Here is a 20,194-nt window from a genome sequence, read left to right on the forward strand (position 1 = left end):
CCTGGTGTCCCTGCTGACCCTCTCTGTAGGAGCTCGTTCGGCAAGCCTCCCTCCTTTACCACTGCTGGCAAGGCTATTCCTATCCCTATGCTCTGGGCTTCACATGACCCTCTTCTGGCTAATCAGAACACAACATGTACCAAGTCCCAGAAATTGGCTCCGAAGTAAGGACGTAACTGAACTGGGCCAATGGGAGCCTTCCCTGGGACTTTGCTCACTGTTGCCAGGAGAAGGGAGAGTTCTTTTTACTGGAGCTGTCACTGGCACAGGACCCTGGCTGCCCTTCCAGGGCAGAGCCAGACTGCCCTGGTTCAAATCCCAGCTCCGTCCTGTAACCTCAGGTCTGGATCCCAACTCTAGGGGCCTCAGTTTCCCCAACTACATCTATACGTAGGAACGATGAAAACAATAACAATAATCCTTGGCGTGATCATCACTGTTATAAAGCAGCTGCTCAATAAATGTTGGCTGACAAAATAAAGGTTAGGGACCTGATAGGACAGTAAAGGCCCTCTAATCACCTTGCTGTGCCTCGGTTGCTTTACCCGTGAAATGGGTATAATGGTTGCCCTGCCTCACAGGATGAAAGATGAAGACAAGCATTAAACATTCTGTATACACTAAGCACTTAATAAATGTTTATAATTATTATTATCTTAACTTTTCATCCATGAGGCCAATACATTTCCTTTTGAATTCAAGGCTCTTCGGGTCATTTCTCATCCCATGTAACTGAGAGCTGGGGCCGGAGGCCACACACGTACCCCTGCAGTGACCCCCCACCCAGGGCTCCCTCACCGAGTCCTCTGGGCCGCACTTCTCATCCCCAGAAGCATCCTGCTCAAAGACCTGGCGGGTGAGGCCCTTCTGCCGCTCCCGCTGGGTCTCCGTGGTGATGGGGCTGTACGCCACACTCAGATGCTGGTACCTAGGAGGAGGCAGGGCTGGGCGGGCAGCAGGGACCAGGGGTCCCCCAGGTTCCCTGATGCACCCCGACACACCTGTCAGGCCCAGGTGATGCCAGCAAGGCTGCCCACCTATGCCGTACTCTATCACTGAAGTCCAGCTGTCCTTGCAGGCACAGTGGGCAGACAAGCAGGAGGACCAGCCACAGGCAATGGGCTCTTCTGCACTGAGACCCGGCCTCCTGACCCTCCACTCGGAGCTGCCCCCAGCCAGACCCACCTTCTGTGGGCAATGATCCAGTCCTCTGTGTACATCTCCACTGCAGCCCGCACCTGGGCATCCAGCTTTCTGCGTAAAATAAACTCAGGGTAAACAGAGGCAGGGCGATGGAGGCTCAGAGAGGGCGTGACTTATCCATGGTCACAGAGGAGGCAGGACCTGAATTCAGGGCTGCTGGGAGCTTGCTGGGAAAGGGGTACTGACGGGGTTGGTGCAAGGAGACAGCGGAGTTATGGCAGGGAGGGCACAGGGTTGAACCCACTCGTCCTTGGGAATCCCAAGCTCCGTGGTCCGGCATTCTCGGGGCTGCAGCAGCAGCTCCAGGTCATCTGCTGGAAACTCAACCAGGTCTCGGAGGGGCCCAGGCTCAGCATCTGGCGGCCGGCTCAGTATCACATCCTCAAAGTCCAGGGGCTCAATGACTTCAGTCAGTGGGACCTGGGTCAGAGGAAAGTGGCTGTGACCCCTGCCCTGGGCACCAGGAACAGGGGTGGAGGGTGAATGTGAGCATGGACGGGACTCAGACTCCAATAAGAGGGCAGTGGGAGCCATGAAGGGTGCTGGAGCTGCAGAGGTTCCACGAAGGGCAGTGACCTCAGACTCCCCTCTTCCACGCCAGCTCAGCCAGCCCCACCCCTCCCTCCTTCCAGGCAGGAAATCACGCCCTGTGCCTGGAGGCACAGGGAACTAATGTTGGAAGGAAAGGCCTGTGGACTGCTACAAAGAAACAGTTCCTAAGGCCCTGTGGAAAGACAGTCCCACCCCCTCTCCTCTGCAGCTGGAGGGACCTCCCATCCCCTAGGCTGCCCTCCCCCCATCTTCATCTGGGTGGTCCAGGAAGCAGGAGGTGGGGCTACATTAGGCCGAAGCCTCTCCTACCCCAACCTCGACCACCCACTGGGATATAACTCCCCCTCCCCCTCCATCCCAAGGAAGCAGCTGCAGAGAAGGGGACCACCCTCCCCACTCACAGGGAAGCAGGAAAGGGGACAGTGCAGGGCCCAGGCCAGGAACCCCTGCCCTGCCTCGGCTGGGTCAAAGTCACCTCTGCTTCTCCACAGGGCAGGGCACTCAGGGGTCCGGTGGGTGAATCGGAGCCACGGCAGAGGGGAACCCGCCTCTGTCAGAAGGCAGGGTTGGGGTTGGGGGCACCTCCCAAAAACTTACCCCCAGGGAGCTGCTGCAGCGCCTGCTGGAGTGAGGAGAGCCACTGCGTTCCCGGGACACTTGCTTCCGCACCTCGGCCGCCACTGTCCTGTGGGGATAGGAAGGGGGCCTTGTGGGCAGGAAAACTTGGCCAGCGGGGCCCTGAGACCTAGGGCTTCAGGGCCAACAAACTCATTCTATGAGAGGAAAGTCCAGGCTGTGGCAAGAAAAAAAACAGCCTGCGTGGCCAAGAGAACTCGGGCTTCCAGATCCAGGTTACACTGTGGGCCCCTCTCCTCTGGCCCTCCCCGCCAAACACAGACCAAGCAACTGCCACCGGGCAGGCCCTGAGGGATCCGAGATCCCTCTCTGTCCAGTCCCCTGCCCTCACCCCAGCACTCTGGTCTCTGCTTTCTCATCTGGGGGACCTCTGTCTACCCCGAGGTCCCTCAAACATGTCCCCACCCCATGTTTGCTAGAGGGCCTTAGGTCACTGCTGCCTCTGAGCCTCGGTTTATGCATTTGTAGCTGCCCTGCCCTCTGAGGGCTGCTGTGGGGGGCTGAGCAGGGGCCCGCAATTGGAGGGCACTCCACCCATGTATGTTCTCAGGGGGTTTGAGACAAGGTTGAGGGTGCATGAGAGGCCTCATCTCAGCATAACTCTCTGAGCACACCCTGCAAGCAAGGTCAGGGCTGTGGCCTTCCTGAGTCCCTAAACCTGCACTGCCCTTCAAAATCAGGGAGGAGCAAGACCCACTGGGAGAGGGCCAGCAGGGGAATTTGGGATAAACCCAGTGCAGCCAGGGGCCTCCCAGGCCCTCAGGTCCTTCAGCAGAGCTTGGAAGCAGGGGCAGGAGAGAGAGAGAGACACGCAGTTGTCTGAAGAAACAATGTACCAGGCAGCAGAATCAGCAAGTGCAAATGCCCTGAGGCCGGGCTCTGTGCTGAGCAGGGGCCCCTGATCTCTATGAAGCCCGAGCCAGGACTGTGTGGTGGCCCTGGAGGCCCCAGCCTTGGGCCCTGCATATAACAGGTGCTCCAAGGAATAAGTGAATCCCTCCCAAACTCCCACCTGGTCCAAATTTCTTAAATCCACCATAAGTTGGGGGAAGCCCCAGACCTTTAAGCTGTGTGGCTTTGAGCAGTTGGGATACCCTTTCTGGGCCTCCGTTCCTCTGAAAGTTTGGAAGGCAATTAATTGCCTGAGTGTGTGGGCCTCCTTCTGCTTCCCACTTTTCTGTGTGCTTGGTAATTTTCATAATGCAAAGTTGTGCTCCCAAAAACTACCACCCTGAGGACTGCAAACTTGACAGATGGCCCACCGGCCACCAACAACACGGGCGAGTGGGTCCAGGTACGGCAGCACAGGGGTCGGGAGACTGGAGCCAACCGAGAGCCCCAGCCCCAACCGGAAGCCCCTGAATTCAAATCTGAGCGGGTCAAAAAAATCTGACTACAGCCCTGATCCAATGTGGGGGCTTCCAGTTTGAGGCCCCAGCCTCACTCCTTTCCCGTCCCTGTACCTATTTTTCTGCCAACTGTCCCTGAGCATTGCTTCTATTGGCTTGTGGGGGGAGACTGTAAGAAATTCAGAAGATGTTCAAAGTTAAGGATTTGTCCTGGAATTCCCAAAATGGGAGCCACCTCCTCTGGAAGCCTGGGCACACAAGAACTTTGGGGATAATGTACGAAAGACGCTGGGACAAGGGACCTGCCTGTGTCCTGGTCCCAGCTGTTCTGCAGCTGCTGCCCCAGCACAGGGAGGGGGTGGGGAGGGCTGGAGCTCCAGCTTCGGTTTGTCATTAGGCTCAGAGGGAGGCCCCAGGAATGGGAAAAGGACGGGCCCACAAGGCCACGGCCACGGGAGCCACGGGGCTCCGTACTTGGACCTGCCTGTGGCCCCCGCACTCAGGGAGCTGTGCGGGTCGTACGGCCCGAAAGGCGGTAAGTACTCAGTTAAGGCTCAAGGTCGCCATGTTGCCTCAAAGAGGATCTTGGGGCAAGTGGGATTCTGGCCGTGGTTTTTTTCCCCCCTTTTCTTGATTTTAGAGAGAGAGGAAGGGAGACAGAAAGAGGAGAGACACACTGATGCAAGAGAGAAACACCAATCGGTTGCCTCTTGCACATGCCCCAACTGGAGATGGGACCTGCAACCCAGGCATGTGCCCTGATGGGGAAACGACCCAGCGACCCTGTGACCCTTCGGTTTGCAAGACAATGCCCAACCGAGCTACAATGGCTGGGACCTGGCCCTGTTTTTGACACCAAAGGTGAGAGAGACTCAGAGAAGGGTCGTACTCCACCGAGGGTCAGCAGCAGAACACAGCAGGGCCAGCTGTGTGCGGCCGGAAGTCTAGGTCTGTGCCCCTCGGCACTAGGCCCTCCGTGTGGCCCATGACGGGGGCTGGGCCACGAACAGGGGCTTCAGAACCTACCTCGTTCCTGCCCATAGCACCCTGCACACCAGTCCTGTCCAGCCTTGGGGCTTCAACACCTTCCAAGCTCTAATGAATACTCAGATCCACGCCGCGTGATGCCTGCCTCCCTCACATGCCCACACGGGGGTTCTGCAGGTGGCACGGCCACCGCCTGCTGTCCCACTGCCTCCCCGTCTCACTAAGGGCAACCCTGGCCTCTTGGGTGTTTGGATCCCACCCCTGGGGGTCACCCCCACCTCTTCTCTCTTTATCTCCCTATCAGATGCTCCCGTGTAAAGCACGTTTGAAAAAGGCAGGCAAACTGTTAAGCTGAACTGACTTCCCCCGGAAGTGATCTCACAACTGAAATGAGTGAAGATCAGGTGGTAGACCCTGGCCGGGTGGGTCAGTTGGTCGCAGCATCATCCCATATTTCTAAAGGTCTCTTTACAATCAGTAAAAACATATACTCAGGTGAGGCTTTAAAAAAAAGATCAGGTGGCGGTTATAGCTATTGATGAGATAAATCCTCTGAAGGTGAGAAATTGACAACCCTGCAAGACACTCAAGAGAAGCTGGGAGGGGAAGGATGAAGCATCGCTGGAGACCAGGGACAGCCCCCAGGGCTGGCCGGATTAACAGGGCTATCCTCACAGGGGAGGGGGACAATAAAATCAGAACAAGAATGGCAGATGCTGCCCTGGCTGCTGTAGCTCAGTGGATTGAGCGCGGGCCTGCGAACCAGACAATCGCGGTTCGATTCCCAGTCAGGGCACATGCCAGGGTTGCAGGCAGGTTCCCTGCAGGCCAGTTCCCAGCAGGGGGACGCACGAAAGGCAACCATACATTGATGTTTCTCTCCCTCTCTCCTTCCCTTCCCCTCTAAAGATAAATAAATAAAATCTTAAAAAAAAAAAAAAAAAGAATGGCAGATGCTGAGAATGCTGTGTGTTCCCACTTGTACAAAAAAGTGAGGGAAGAAAGTGAATCCAAATAAAACCACAATCCTATAAAACCACAATCCTCTTCCGACCCCATGCCACCCCCCTGAAGTGGCAGAAAAATGTTTAAAAACAAACAGTATGAGTGCCAGTGACAAGGCGGAACAACGGTGGCTCTCACACACTGCAAGTACACCCCCCTTGGAAAACCGCCTGTGATTATCCAGGGAAGTCAAAGACATGCCCATCCAGCAATTCCCGTCGGAGGCACAGAGACGCGAGAGGAAACACGTGGCCAGGAATGTTCTCAGCAGCCCTGACAGTGTCAGCCCCAGAGCGCAACGACTCACGTGTTCCTTGACCAACAGTAGAGCATGAGCAGGCAGGGGAATACGTGGAGTGATGCAAAGGACAAACCTGACTTCAGGTAAAGGCCAGATAAACCTTCCCCCAACCTTCCCCCTGGCATCACGCTGGGCGAAAGCTGGGTCTGCGTGATTCCATTTATAGGATGTTCTCAACAGGCAAGACTAACCCACAGCAGACGAGGAGCCACCGTGGATGAAGAATCCATAATCCAAGTAAGGAAAGAGTGGCAGAACGAGGTGCAGCTCGGGAGGGGCTGCTGGGACTGGGAGGCCCGGGGAGAAGGAGCTAGCCTCGCTCTTGACCCAAGCGACTTTTTCCTTGGCATGTGTTTTATAATTACTCTGTAAACTTTGCACTTCCCTGCGTGCATGTCTTGCCTAACATTTTTTTTAAAAGGTAATGATATATGCAACCGCTCATATTCGCAGACGTATTTTGGGACAGAACAGGAAGGAGCCACTTCCTTGAAACCCCAGAGGTACCTCTGGAACTCTGTCAATGTCTGTTCCACGGCCCTCCACAAGTCCTACAAATCGTCTTTAAATGAGAAACACAAGCTGCCCCGTCAGACCGCTGAGGGGCAGAAAGAAGACGCTGCTGCCAGATGCCCAGGCAGAATGAATAGACACGGTTAGGGATTTGCGGTGGGAGGGAGAAGCACAGTTTCCAAGATTGTTCTTGACGCGGGGGCCACACAGTTCTGGGCTCACTTCTCCACAAGAGACCCTCAACAATGACCAGTTTCAATAGTTATGATTGTGTCAAGGGGCTCTGGTGACAATTAAACAATTGACATCCCAGAGGAAGACCAGTGTGTGATAAGCGTGTCATAAGCACTGGCCATTTTCACCATTCTATATTGTATTTTATTTTAAATAGCACAAGTGAAAAGAAGGAACAAATTATATTGCATACAATAACATTGTCTATGTTATTAACATTCATCTTTGTTATTAACGTTCATTAGAGTTGGTACTTATAAGTTGTCCTCCAAAACCTTGTTTTTTCTGGAATCTGTTCATTAGAAAACCGGGGACTATCTTACGTGGAATGAATGAGTCAGTGAAGGCCCAGACCTGGGCCTGCAGACACCTGGGTGTCTGCTCCAGCTCCGGAGACCGCATCAGGGAGCAGCAGGAAGGCTTGAGCCATTTCCTTGTGCTTCACCGTGGCCTCGGGATCTTTCCCTGCTCTTCTTACCCTAGGCTTTGTAGCATCCGTTCCCCAAGGTAGGACCCAGGACTCCTACTCACAGGGTAGAAGCCAGCACCCAAGGGCACAGGAACAGGCCCAGGGACACCAAAGATCTAAGATAGAGAGATGTTCAGAGACAGAGATGACAGACATAAAAATTGCCCCAGCCACCAGGTCACATCTGTTTAGAACCCTTCCTGGCTCCCTCCTTGAATGGGGATAAAAGTTAAAGTCCCTCCCACACCCACAAGGCCCTGCACCATCTGTGCCCACTGTCCCCTTCCTCGCTCTCACTCTCAGATGATCGATCTGTGGCCGCGTTATGCCTTTGTGAACACACAGGACCTTCGCACTGGCCCTTTCTGGTGTTTGGACCCTCCTCCCACACATGGGCATGGACCCCTGCCTCGCCTCCTTCAGATGTTTGCTCAAACGTCACTTTCTCATCCAGGCATCCTGGGCCCACCTCCCATATCTGCAACAGCCCTGCCCTCCTCAAGTCCCTTCTCTGCTTGGGTATCCCCACAGTACTTGTCACTTAACAAATATTCTACTTTACTGGGCTTCTCATCCATCTCCCGCACTGTATCTGCCCCCAAGGGTAGGACCTTTTCTCGTGTCTCCATCAGGACAGTCCTGGACCTACAGGCTGGCCTTTTCACTTGGGGGTGGCCAGGTCAGTTCCCCTGTGGAAATGACCATAAGCAGATCTGACTCCTCTGTGGAGAGAAAGCCCCAACAGGGAAGAGGCTCTTCAGCCCCAGAGTCTGACATCCTTCTCCCAGGCCATGGAAATGGATCCCCCAGCGCCTGGTGCCTGTCCCCTCCCCCGTCTGCCCACCAGCTGGTCCTGTCCCCAGCCCCCACTCTCTCCATTCAACCATCTATCCATCTCCAGCCCGTCCAGCCGGTGCTAGGAGAGCCTGCGCAGGGCGGGGGGACATCCACAGCTGTCCCCTGCCCCCCAGACAGCTGGACCCGAGACCCTGGAGCGAAGGGGTGGGGGAGTAGAAAGCACGGGAAACTTATCCGTAAGGTTCAGAGGCTGCCAAGAGTACTATCCCTGTTCCCAAATCCCAGCGCTCCCAACCAGGTGCAGAGGATGGGACGAGCTCAGGAATCAAGAAGGGCCACAAGATTGGGAGGGGGTATGGATGACGCCCGGCTCCAGCTTTCCCTGAACCACCACCTCCAGGAAGGCCCCCGGGCCACGCCCCCACGGTCCCAAGGCTCCCAGGGTGGACCTCAGCCGCCATCGTACTCGCTGCCTGGACGCGACCCCTAGCTCGGACACCGCCACCCTCCCGCCTCCACTCGCACTGGCTAACTTGGCGAAGGCCGAAGGGTCTTGAATGAGGGGCGCCCAGGCAGGGTTGGGCCGGACCACCCCGGGGCGGGGCTCTGGCACGTGGGGCCGCCAGGAAGAGATCCGGCGGCTGCGCTACCTGTTGATCTTGTGCGCGAAGGCGCGGCGCTCGGCGGCCGCCATGGCGCCCCACGTCCCAACACAGCCACTGCCGCACACACCGTCCGGGTCGTGGACACCGCAGCCACCGCCACCTCCTCCGGGTTCTGAGTAGCCGGGCTGGGCGAGGCGGGGCCGGGGCCGGAGGCGGGGCCCTTCCGGACGTCCCGGCGGCTCTGTGCTGCCCCTGCCGGCCAGAGAGGCGAGGGTCCCCCAGCCGCCCCTGCCCCCTCGGGGCTGGCGTGGGGAAACTGAGGCTCCCAGGGGGGAGGGGAGGAGGGGCACCAGAACTGAGGCCGGGGTCGCGGGGGTTTGGGGGGTCGTCGGACTCCGGGGAAGGCGCTTTTTGCCATCTGACTAATAATCACCATAATAGGTATAATCTCGAGGAGTTGTTGAGCACAGCCCTACATTCACCTGTGCTACGGAACTCTCATTTCTCCCATTTCCAGGTGAATAAACTGAGGCACAGAAGTGTTCGGGCACTTGCCCGGGCCTGAGTGATCACAAGGGTCTCTGAGGCGTCCATGGGATGTGCCCCGGTCTGAGGTAAAGGTGGGGGGCGGGGTCCGGCTGCCCTGGATGCGAGGAAGATGTGAGTCAGAAGCTGGTGGTGGGACCTGAATGAGTCAGTCAGGGAGGCTGGACTGGCCCAGCAGCCTCCCCTGGGACAAAGGATGTGGGGATATCTCAGTGAATCTGTGGCCTCAGCTCTCTCCCGGAGACCCCCGTCCAGCCGTACTTCAGCAGCTTTAGAGAATTCTCCAACCCCCGCTCCTCCCCTGGCTGTGCCAGTCCAGTTGCTCAGCCCCAAGCCTTTTACAGCCAGATTCTTCCTCTCGATGGCTCGGTCCTAGGGAGAATTTCAGGCTGAAAAATACTAGTGCAGAGCTGTACCTGGGGGCTTTTGCCAGTGTTACCCTCTTTCCAGGGCATGGGTGCTGTCATTATGCCCCTTTTACAGATGAGGAAACAGGCTCAGAGAAGAAGAGTAACTTGTCCCCTTTGCCCAGTGGGTCAATGTCAGATCCCGAGTCACAGGAGGGAGGCCCGGACTGAAGGGGGACCCTCGTACCTGGCCACTGCACCCCAGCCCAGGGAGGGCTCGGCTGGGTTGTTTCCAGCTGGGTATGTGGCATGTGTGTCAGCAGCCCACGCACCTGCCCAAGTGGTCCAGCCACTTTGGCGTGAGAGCCGCCAAGTGTGGCCCCGCCCCTCACTCCCTGCTGTGACCCGCCCCAGTCACCCTCACCTCAACCTTCAGCCTCCTGGGTTGAAGTCCCTACCTCACCTCTGGGGCTGCTGGGAGCCAGTGCGGGCAGGAAATGTGGAGATGAGCAAAGGCCGGTGGACTTCTCCCCTGCCCTCTGCCTTGTTCCAGGCCAGCCGCACCATCTCTTGTCTCCTTGTTCCTACACCCAGCCCCCACAGTTTGTTACCCCCTCAGGGGCCAGACGTAGCCTGGGAACACCCAAGTCAAGTCTGTCCTCTGCTTAGAATCCTCCATGGCTCCCCCCTCACTCAGGATAAAAGCCAAAGTCCTCACCACAGCCCGCAGGGCCCTGTGTGACCTGCCCCGGCACTTCCCGGTTCTCCCCTCCTCCTCCCACTCTCTCCCTCAGTTGCTCCACTCCAGCTACTTGCTTCCTAGTATCCCTCTCAGCACGAAGACATAGCTCTGTCTCAGGGCCTTTGCACATGCTGTTCCCCCTCCCCACGCAGTGCCCTCACCATCTCTCTTTCACAGATAAGGAAATGAGGCCCAGAGAGGCAGAGTGACTTGCTGCATTTTACCCAGTGAACCAGCGTTAGATCTGTGACCCAGGGAGCCCGACCCAAAGTGGTGTCTCTATACGCCAGCGAGTCCCAATCCGGGCCAGGCTGTGTAACCCAGGGTAAATCTCTCAACCACTCTGAGTCTCTACTTCCTTGTCTGTTTCTTCAGGGCTCACGGTCAGACACAGAGTGAAGCGGACATCTCGAACTCCAGGCCCCGTGGGGGCTGATTCCCCACCGAAGCCAGTGGGGGCTATAAGCCCAGCAACTCCAAGTCCTGTCTTGGTGGAAACACGGCTTCGATGATCCCTCCAAGTGAAGGGCCTGCCCAGGTGCCTGGCGCCCATACCTGCCCTAGTGCCTGCCAGACCTGATTGGTGAGGCAGTTCCGCTTTAGGGTGCCTGACTCAGCTGGGCGGGGCTGAGCGCCTCGACAGCTGCTTAAATAGAGGCCAAGCTTGGCGGGGACTTTGGCCTCCTTTGGCCATTGCAGGAGAACAGATTGTGTGTGAGGGTAGGAACCTGCAGACCTGGGAGGAGGGTCTGCTCTGGTCCAGCTGGTGAAGGACTCGGTGGTGTGGGAGTGGGGCAGAGAAGATGGCCAGAAGCGGTGGGTTCCTGGAGATCTGCTTGCTGGCAAGTTGAACATCTGCGTGATCAGTGGAGTTGAAGACTATCCCTCTTCACACCAAGGTTCCCTCCACCTAGAATGTTATTCCCTCCAATGCTGTTCCCTCCACCTAGAATGTTATTCCACTCACTCCGAATCTAACTTGGAGGCTAGGCTACCTGTCTTCAAGATGTCCCCAGCACCTTGCACATAGTTGGTGCTACATAAATATCTACTTCTGGCCTCTCTCTTCTGTTTTCCTTATCTGTTGTTCAGAGCTTGTTCCAGGACCTCACAGTTTGAATCAATGTAGCATTATAATGTGCTTTTTTATTTTTCTGTGTGCACTGGGAAGGGGGGATTGCATCTACTTTCAGACCTTTCTCAAGCCACGCCCTCTGCCTGGAGCACTGTTCCCCTCCTCTTTACCTGAATGAACTGCTATTCGTTTCTCAGGTGTCACACCTCTTGGAGGACACCCTTGACCACCTCTCCCCCGCCCAGCCTGAGTCAGGGACTGCCCTGGGCCCCTCCCTCGGGCGCCTCGGTTTCCCCATCACGGCCCTGACCACTTCAGTTGTAACCTCCCGGTTCCATGGCAGCCGTTTTCCACCAGAGCATCACTCCATCAGGGCAAAGGTGATTCTCTTATTCGCTGCTGTGTCCCCAGCGCCCAGCAGAAGGCTATGCATACAGTAGGCGCTCAATAAGAGAATGAATGAGGCAGAGTGGGAACAGAGGGCTGTGATGCCCTCTCCCTGGTGCCTCCCATTTCCACCATCAGTGTGTAGGAGAAGCCAGCCCGGGGGCAGAGGGATCGATCCCTCAGCTTTCCAACCTGAGGGGTGTGGGCACCCTGAGGATGGGGAGTGCCCTGTGGAGTGTCCACTGCCCCCTGGCACCACGGAGGGGATGGCAGGACCAGCCAGACCCAAACATCTGCCCTGCCCCCAACTCTCCTACCCAAGGGCAGGGAACCATCTCACCAGGAAGTGAGGTAAGAGGAGGGGGCATAAGCAGATGTGGGGTGGAGGTCAAAGGGGGCAAGGACGTACATTCGACAAGCACCTCCTGAGCCCCTGCCGTGGGCAGGCTCTGACCAACCCCAGACGGGGCATCATCAACCAGGCCACCAATCTGCATGCAGGTCTGGGGAACTGAGGCCAAGAGCAGAGCAGCCTCTGGCCTAAAATCACACAATGTCGAAGTCACAGGACTTGAACCAGGGCTGCCATGTTCAGGGAAACCTCTCCCCTGTTCTTCAGATGCATTTTGACAACTTGATGAATCACCTGAATGAATGAATGAGTGAAGAGTCCCAAGCAACCTGGATTCCATTCCTAGTTTAGCTGTAGCCGGACTGGGTGCGCTGGGCCGTTCTGGGGCTAGGTTCCTCCTCTGTGAAACTCGGGCGGCCCTCCCTGAGCGGGCCCTGTGGGTCTGTGAGGAGCACCCAAAAGGTGTTGTCAGGAGAGCACAGAACCGGGGCCATGCTCCCTGGTCAGATTACTTTTTCTGCTGCTTCCGGAGCAGAGCCAGGGAAGGAAGCTAGAAACCAGCTGGGTATCCTGCTTTCAGGAGTTTACATCACAAAGGCCGGGCCCAGGGAGGCTGGAGGGGCAGGCCACAGGCTTCCTGTTTGTCTTTGAACAGACGGCCCAGCTGTCTGGTCCCTGACCCTTGTCTGTCTGGATACTTGTTCATTATCCCTGGAAATCACTCCTTATCCCTTGTGTTTACATCTCTGTCTGCTTTGCTCATTTTCTGGGTGTTCTTACCACATCACCACATCCCAGCGTTTGGGGAATTTCCATCAAGGTCCCCCAGACACCCAAGGGGTCTCCAGACAGAATTCAGGGGAGTCCATGAACTTGGAGGGGAAAAACTTGCGCTGCTCCCACTTACCTTACTTCTAATGATGTCAGGCATTAGACCTGACACTCTTCCTCACTCTTTAGTGTGTTTAGAAAAATGCACATTTCCTCACAATTAAAACATCTAGCCCTGTCTGGTGTGGCTCAGTGGCCTGCGAACCAAAAGGTCACTGGCCCTAGATTCCCAGTCTAGGGCACATGCCTGGGTTGTAGGCCAGGTCCCCAGTGGGAGACATGCGAGAGGCAACCGATTGATGGATCTCTCAGACATTGAAGTTTCTCTCCCTCTTTTTCTCCTTCCCTTCCTTTCTCTCTAAAAAATAAATAAATAAAGTCTCTTAAAAAATTTATATAACTGTATCCCAATATAATGGGTTCCTAATGGGTTTCTTTTACCATCGAGGTGTTTTATTTTATGCGCTTACAAACTTCCATTGTTAAGGGCCCCTGGCACAAAAAGCTGCCCCTGTAAATAAGGGGAATCTCTCCAGCATGCCCCTACTCTGCTGGAAGCCTGCTACAGTTCCACATGGCCCCCGGAGGAGACACGCCCTTTTCAGTGGCCTACAGACCCCTTCATCTGCTCCATAAGCCTGTCCCTTCCCCTTTACCCCCTCATTCATTGGTTCATTCATCCTGCCAGCATTTATGAGCACCCGCTGTATGCCAGGGAAGGGGGCTTCTGGAAGGCAGTGAAGGCTAAAGTTCAAGTGGGAGCCAGCCAGGCCCAATCAGAAAGGAAGGAGTTCCAGGCAGAGGGACAGGCAACACAAAGATTGAGAAGAGAGTCACCCATGTGGGGGGCAGGGAGGAGAGGGTGACACTTGAGGGTGGTGGGTTTCCCAGACCTCCCACTAGGGCCCGGGGCATTGTCCTGGGTAGTGGGAAACTGGTAAAGGGGCGGTAGGCAAGGGTGTTCTCTGGTTTGTTCAGGAAGATCCGATTCTCATGCCTAGAGCTGTTAAGTAAATGTCAAGTGGAGGACAAATTGGCTGGATACTTTAAAATTACAAACCTATAAACCCTTGGGCTCAGAAAGCCCACTTGTGGAAATCTAGTTTTTATATAGAATATGATGGGGACATCTGTGGCAGTGTCAGCTACACAGCTAAGATGGGTAATGACTATCCACATGGGGCTGGCTGCATTCTCTGCACCGTGGAATACTACACAGCTGCGAAAAAGGAGACTTGGATTTCAATAAAAGCTATAATGAGAACAACAGCTATGCCTGCAATGCGTGGAATGGATTGGAATGAGAAAAACAAGCTGCAAAACAGGGTGTATAGGAAGTCACCTTTTATGCAAAATATTAGGGAGATATGTATGTACCCATATTTACTTGACTTTCTAGGTATCTTCTTCAAAGGTTTTTGAGAAGATGGTGAGGCTGATGGCAAAGGGCAGAAGAGACACTTTTTTTCTTCTATTTTTAAAAATGAGTAGATGTTACATTTTAGAGAAGTTTCAGCTTACAGAAAATAGAGCAGATAGTACAGAAAGTTCCCATGTGTTCCTTCAACCTCCCCCCCCCACACCTCCAGTTTTGTCTATTATTAATACTTTGCTTGAGTGAAGCACATTTGTTAAAACTGATGAACCCAAAGTGACACATTATGAACTGAAGTTGGTGGTCCACACTAGGGTTCGCTCTCAGTGGTGCACTTTCTGCGGGTTTGGACAAATGTGTAATGACCTGTATCCACCATCACAGTATCCCACAGAACAGTCCCACTGCCCGAAAGCCCTCTGTGCTCTGCCTAGTCACCTGCCCCCAGCCCCTGGAGGCCACTGATCTTTTTGCTGTCCCCCATGGTTTTGCCTTTTCCAAAATGTGACGCAGTTGGAGCCATGTGATGTGCAGCCCCTTTGGGTTGGCTTCTTTCACTCAGCAATGTGCATTTAAGGGGTCTGCATACCTTGTCAGGACTTGAGACCTCATTTCCTTTTCTTGCTGAATAACATTCCAGGAGGGGACATTTTGCATCATATCCATTATCACTCAGGCTGCAGGACGGGCTCATAGTCTCCATCCCTTCTGGTGGTTGGGGAACCTGAGGCCACACAAGTCGCCCCAAGCCCCCAGAGGCCTCAGCCCACCTGGCTCCCTAAGACTGGCCCTTGCAACGACTGTCTCTCCGTCCAGGTTCCCTGGGCCAGCTCTCCCACCACGAAAGCACAAGTGGGAGTCAGGGCGAACCTTGCAGGAGCTCTTTCACCGACATGCCCGGCTCCAGGGAGCACCTGGGCTCATGAGACAGGACTTCAGAGCCGCACCTGCCTGTGACACAGCAGGGGCTCAGCAGGACGCAGGCCACCGCTGACAGGCTGTAGAGTTTGGCTTTGAACCAAAGTTTGGCAGAGTCACTCTTGCACCAAAACCCTGGTTTCCTCCTTCGTACAGCCTTTTGGAGCAGGCGGCAACGATTTGGCCAAAACTCCGTCTTCTAAACTGGACCAGGTTTTCTCAGCTCCGCTCCTTCCTTCCTTTTTTTTTTTTTGCCCCTCAAGGAAATTGTTTTATTCTGATTGCTGGTTGTGAGCTGATTTTCAGGGTTTTTTTCCAGTGCTAATGTGGCTTCTTTCTATCCTTAGTTATAGGAGTTGGTTCAGCTAGTCTTCAGGTGGTCTCCAGGCTGACTGTTGTATAATTTAGTTGTAATTTTGATGTGGTCGTGGGAGGGGATGCACACAGCGTCCACCTACTCCACCAGCCCAGTTCCTTCCTTTGGGTCTAGAAAACGGCTCTGCCAGGAGAAGGAGACAGCGCCGTGCAGTGGATGGACGCCCAGGGGCCCGGGATTGAATCCTGCACGTCGGCTCACAAGACCAGCCTTAAAAGACTTTAGCCGTGCAGAAGCTTTGTAATTTGACGAGGTCCCACTTGTTTATTCTTTCCTTTATGTCCCTTACTTTAGGGGACATATCAGTGAAGATGTTGCTGTGTGGAATGTCTGAGATTTTCTTGCCAATGTTTTCCTCTAGGACTTTTATGGTAACATGACTTACATTTAAGTTTTTTATCCACCTTGAACTTATTTTTGTGTCTGGTGTAAGTTGGTGATCGAGTTTCATTTTTTTGCATGTGGCTGTCCAGAGCTCCCAACACCATTTGCTGAAGAGGCTATTTTTACTACATTTTATGCTGCTTCTCCGTTTGTCAAATATTAATTGACTATAGAGACTTGGGTTTATTTCTCAGCTCTCTGAAACACCAAACCAAAAGAACCTATGCACCCCAATGTTCATAGCAGCACAATTTACAATAGCCAAGTGCTGCAAGCAACCTAAGTGCCCATCAGCAAATGAATGGATCAAAAAACTATGGTACATTTACACAGTGGAATTCTATGCAGCAGAGAGAAAGAAGGAGCTCCTACCCTTTTCAACAGCATGGATGGAACTGGAGAGCATTATACTAAGTAAAATAAGCCAGGCGGTGAGGGACAAATACCATATGATCTCACCTTTAGCTGAAACATAATCAACAAAAGAAAAAAGCAAACAAAATATAACCAGGGGCATTGAAATTAAGAACAATCTAACAATAGCCAGAGGGGGAGGAGGAGACAGTGGGAAGAAGGGTTTCCAGGAACTACTATAAAGGACACATGGACAAAGCCAGGGGGGAGGAGGGAAGCAAGGGAAGGAGGTGGGCTTGGCTGGGGTAGTGGGGAGTGGTGGGGAGAAAACGCAGACAACTTTAATTGAACAACAATAAAGTAGTTTTTAAAAAAGAATACATTATAAAAAAAAGACTTCAGTGTCACACCTGTTGGAATGGCTAACTGAAAATGCTGACAATATCAAGGGCTGGTGAGGATGTGAAGAAACGGCCCCGTCAGACGCTGCTGGTGGGAATGCCAAGTGCAACAGCGGCTCTGGAAGCGTTTGGTGGTTCTTGAAACACTAACCATGCGACCACCACATGCTGCCACAGTCCCACTGATGCGTGGTTAGAAATGAAGGTTTACATTTACGTAAAAGCCTATACGTGGACGTTTATAGCAGCTTGATTTTTAATCACCAATAGCTGGAAACAACTGAATTGCCCTTCAGTCGGTGCCCATTAAAGAAACTCTGGTCCATCCACACAATAGAATATTCTTAGGTAACAAAACAGAACAGACTATTTATTGCTACAGGCCGCAGAGCGTTATGATGCTGGATGCTGCAGGGGAAGAGGCCTGACGTAAAAGGCTCCATCTTGTAGATTCCATTTAGCTAATATTCTCAGGAGACAGAGCTGCCGTGTGGGATAGATCAGCGCTTGCTTGCTGGGCTGGGGGAGGGGCTGGCTACCAAGGCCCAGCCTCAGGAAATGTGGGCGTGTTTTGGAGTTTTGGAGCTGGCTGGCAGGACAGCAGATGGGGCGGTAATCAGGGCTGTCCCAGAGGGATCCCACTCCTGCAGAAGCCCCGGGGCAATGCCTGACCCAGCGAGGGCTTCTCCGAGGAGGGGCCATCTCGGCGGAGACCTAAAGGCTGTGCTGGGTGGAGTGAGACAGGTCGGGGGCCTTCCAGGCAGTGGGAACAGCACGAGCAGAGGCCTAGAGGAAATGCACTCAGGAACGCAAGTAACCTGTATTTGAGTGGAGTACAGAGCATTGGTGTAGGTGATTAATCCATTTTGGGGATGAAAACGGGAGAAAAAGGGAACTGGAGAAGTCGGCAGGGTCAACACAGGCTTTAGGACACTGGGGAGCCTTGGGAGGATTGGAGCAGGAGAGGAAGGCAGCCAGGCTTTAAATCTTGTTTTAGAAGGATTGCGCTGAATCTAAAGGGGAGGGCGGCTTGGAATGGAAGAGGCTGGAGGTGGGAAGGAGGAGCCGGTGGCGCCCGGAGGAGCACACACAGCCAGGGGCTGGTGGTGGAGGGAAGTGGGCAGACTTGAGTCTCAGGGGCAGAAGAGATGGGACATATGTTCAGTCGAAAGAGCTCTCTGGTTGCCTGTTTTATGGGAGATAAGATTTGCAATGTCTGAAACCAACAAAGGTTTGAGGAACTTCCTGCAGATCAACAAGAACAGGACAGCCCCCACCCCACCCCGCGTCCCATATAGAAAATGTGTCAAGAATAGGAGTGGATAACTCGCCACAGAGGATCCCTCTATAAATTATAACTTGATAAAATGGCTTTAAAAAACACAACCTGCCCTGGCTGGTGTGGCTCAGTGGATTGAGTGCCGGCCTGTCAACCAAAGGGTCATAGGTTCGATTCCCAGTCAAGGCACATGTCTGGGTTGTGGGCCAGGTCCCCGGTAGGGGACACATGGAGAGGCAACCACACATTGATGTTTCTCTCCCTCTTTTTTTCCCTGTCCTCCCCTCTGTCTAAAAATAAATATATTAGAAAATCTTCAAAACAGGAGCAGAAGGTGCACAGACTTGCAAAGAGATGCGCACACTCACCGATGATCAGAGACATGCAGATTTAAAGAAAAGGTCACTTTACAGCCACCAGGTTGGCCAACATGAGCAGGAGAATGCCCTGCCTCTCCCTGCTCCTGTGCTGGGCAAAAGCAAACGTTTGTGAGAATACACGGAAAGCTTTCCTTAGCCAGGAGTTGGGCAGGAAATAACATCTGTAAATAACATCCGGCACGAGATACAGGAGTGACCACTGCCTCCCACAGACAGCCCAGGGCTGAGCCTGTCGGTTCTGCCTTTAGGATCTAACCAGAATCTACGCATCCCTCCTCTTCCTCAGCCTCCCACCCTGAGCTGACCTCCTTCATCCTTCCCTGGCACTTGCGGTCACCTCTGCCGTGGTCCTGCGGTGCCTCCAGCCCTCTCCTCCCCAGGCTGTCTCTCCTGCAGCTATCAGAGGGTGCCCATGAGCACCTGGGCCAGAACGCGCCTCTCCTCTGCTGAGAGCCTCCCATGGCTACATCTGACTGTGAGTAAAAGCCCTAGTCCTCCCCACAGCCCACAAGGCCCTGTACACCCCGCCCCTTAAGTTAAAGTGCATCAAATGGAGGCAAAGCCCCCTGGGGTCCAGAGCGGCTTGTGTACAGCAGAGTCTCAGGGGACTGGATCAAAGGCCAGAGCCAGTGATGCAAGAGGACAGGGGCCTCCAGAAGAGTCGGGACTCTACCTGAGGGCAAAAGAAGCCCCCGGGCTGGCTCCAAAAACCCGTGAGGAAGAGCTTCCGATGTGGGACAGGAGATCCCACAAAGGGGAACCTCCTCCGTGGTCTCAAGCCACAAAGTAAGGTCACAGCCCCCTTCTTTAAGGCCACAAGGGAAATGATTACTAGTTTGGAGCTGAGCTGACCTGACCTCAGCCTTCCGGGCTGGGCGGCTCCTCCCGCCTCAGTCTTTCAAGTTTACTCACATGATGGACAGCTGACCTCAGGCCTGCCTCAGTCAGTAGCTCACGAGCAAAAGCTATTTAAACAAATAGCTTTACTGAGATATAATTTACATGTCCTGAAATGCTCCATTTAAAGTGTATGATTCAGGCCCCAGCTGGGTTGCTCAGCTGGTCGGAGCAGCATCCTGGTATGCCAAGGTCGTGGGTTCCAGGCCTGGTCCGGGCATGCACAAGAATCAACCAAGGAATGCATAACTAACTACGCAGAACAAACCAATGTTTCTCTCTCTCTGTCTCTCCCATTCTCTTTCTCTCTAAAAAATAAATAAATAAACAGCCCTGGCTGGTGTAGCTCAGTGGATTGAGTGCGGGCCTGCGAACCAGAGGATCATGGTTCGATTCCCAGTCGGGGCACATGCTTGGGTTGCCAGCCGGTTCCCAGCAGGGGGCGCAGGAGAGGCAACCATACATTGATGTTTCTCTCCCTTTCTCCTTCCCTTCCCCTCTAAAGATAAATAAAGAAAATCTGAAAATAAATAAATAAAACAGTAAAGGGTACAATTCAAATGCTTTTAGTATCGTCACAGACACGTTCAACCTTCATCATTTTCATCTCGGAAAAACACAAAGCAGTCCTGCACCCTTCAGCTCTCCCTCTCCTGTCCCTGTCCCTTTACCCCTGACCCCAAACGACCAACAGTCTACTATTCTGGGCTTTCACGTGACTGGAATTATACAATATGTGGTCCTTTGCATCCAGCTTTTCCGCTCAGGGACGTGTGCTCTGGGCTCGTCCGCATCCTCACCCGTGTCAGGACCGCAGTGCTGGCGGTGGCTGAGCAACACTCCAGAGTGTGTCTGGACCACAGATCGTTTATCTGTTCACCGCGAAGGGGCATTTGGG

General features: G+C 54.0%; 1 protein-coding gene across 4 annotated transcripts in view; it reads right to left on the minus strand.

The window, feature by feature from the left end:
• The window catches only part of DOCK6 (dedicator of cytokinesis 6), a 41,558-nt gene extending 32,735 nt beyond the window's left edge, over positions 1-8,823 (minus strand). For all 4 annotated transcript variants that reach the window (XM_053658200.1, XM_037131375.2, XM_037131374.2 and 1 more), the window contains exons 1-5: positions 8,698-8,823; positions 2,353-2,440; positions 1,448-1,623; positions 1,186-1,254; positions 799-928 (exon numbers count right to left, since the gene is read on the minus strand). In XM_053658200.1, the coding sequence (XP_053514175.1) occupies positions 799-928; positions 1,186-1,254; positions 1,448-1,623; positions 2,353-2,440; positions 8,698-8,741 (507 nt within the window). In that variant the 5' untranslated portion in view covers positions 8,742-8,823. The remainder of the gene's footprint in view (positions 1-798; positions 929-1,185; positions 1,255-1,447; positions 1,624-2,352; positions 2,441-8,697) is intronic.
• Positions 8,824-20,194: the final 11,371 nt, after the last annotated feature.

Source organism: Artibeus jamaicensis, unplaced genomic scaffold, assembly GCF_021234435.1.
Source record: "Artibeus jamaicensis isolate MK-2021 breed Jamaican fruit bat unplaced genomic scaffold, CSHL_Jam_final scaffold_537, whole genome shotgun sequence".
NCBI classification, from domain to species: domain Eukaryota; kingdom Metazoa; phylum Chordata; class Mammalia; order Chiroptera; family Phyllostomidae; genus Artibeus; species Artibeus jamaicensis.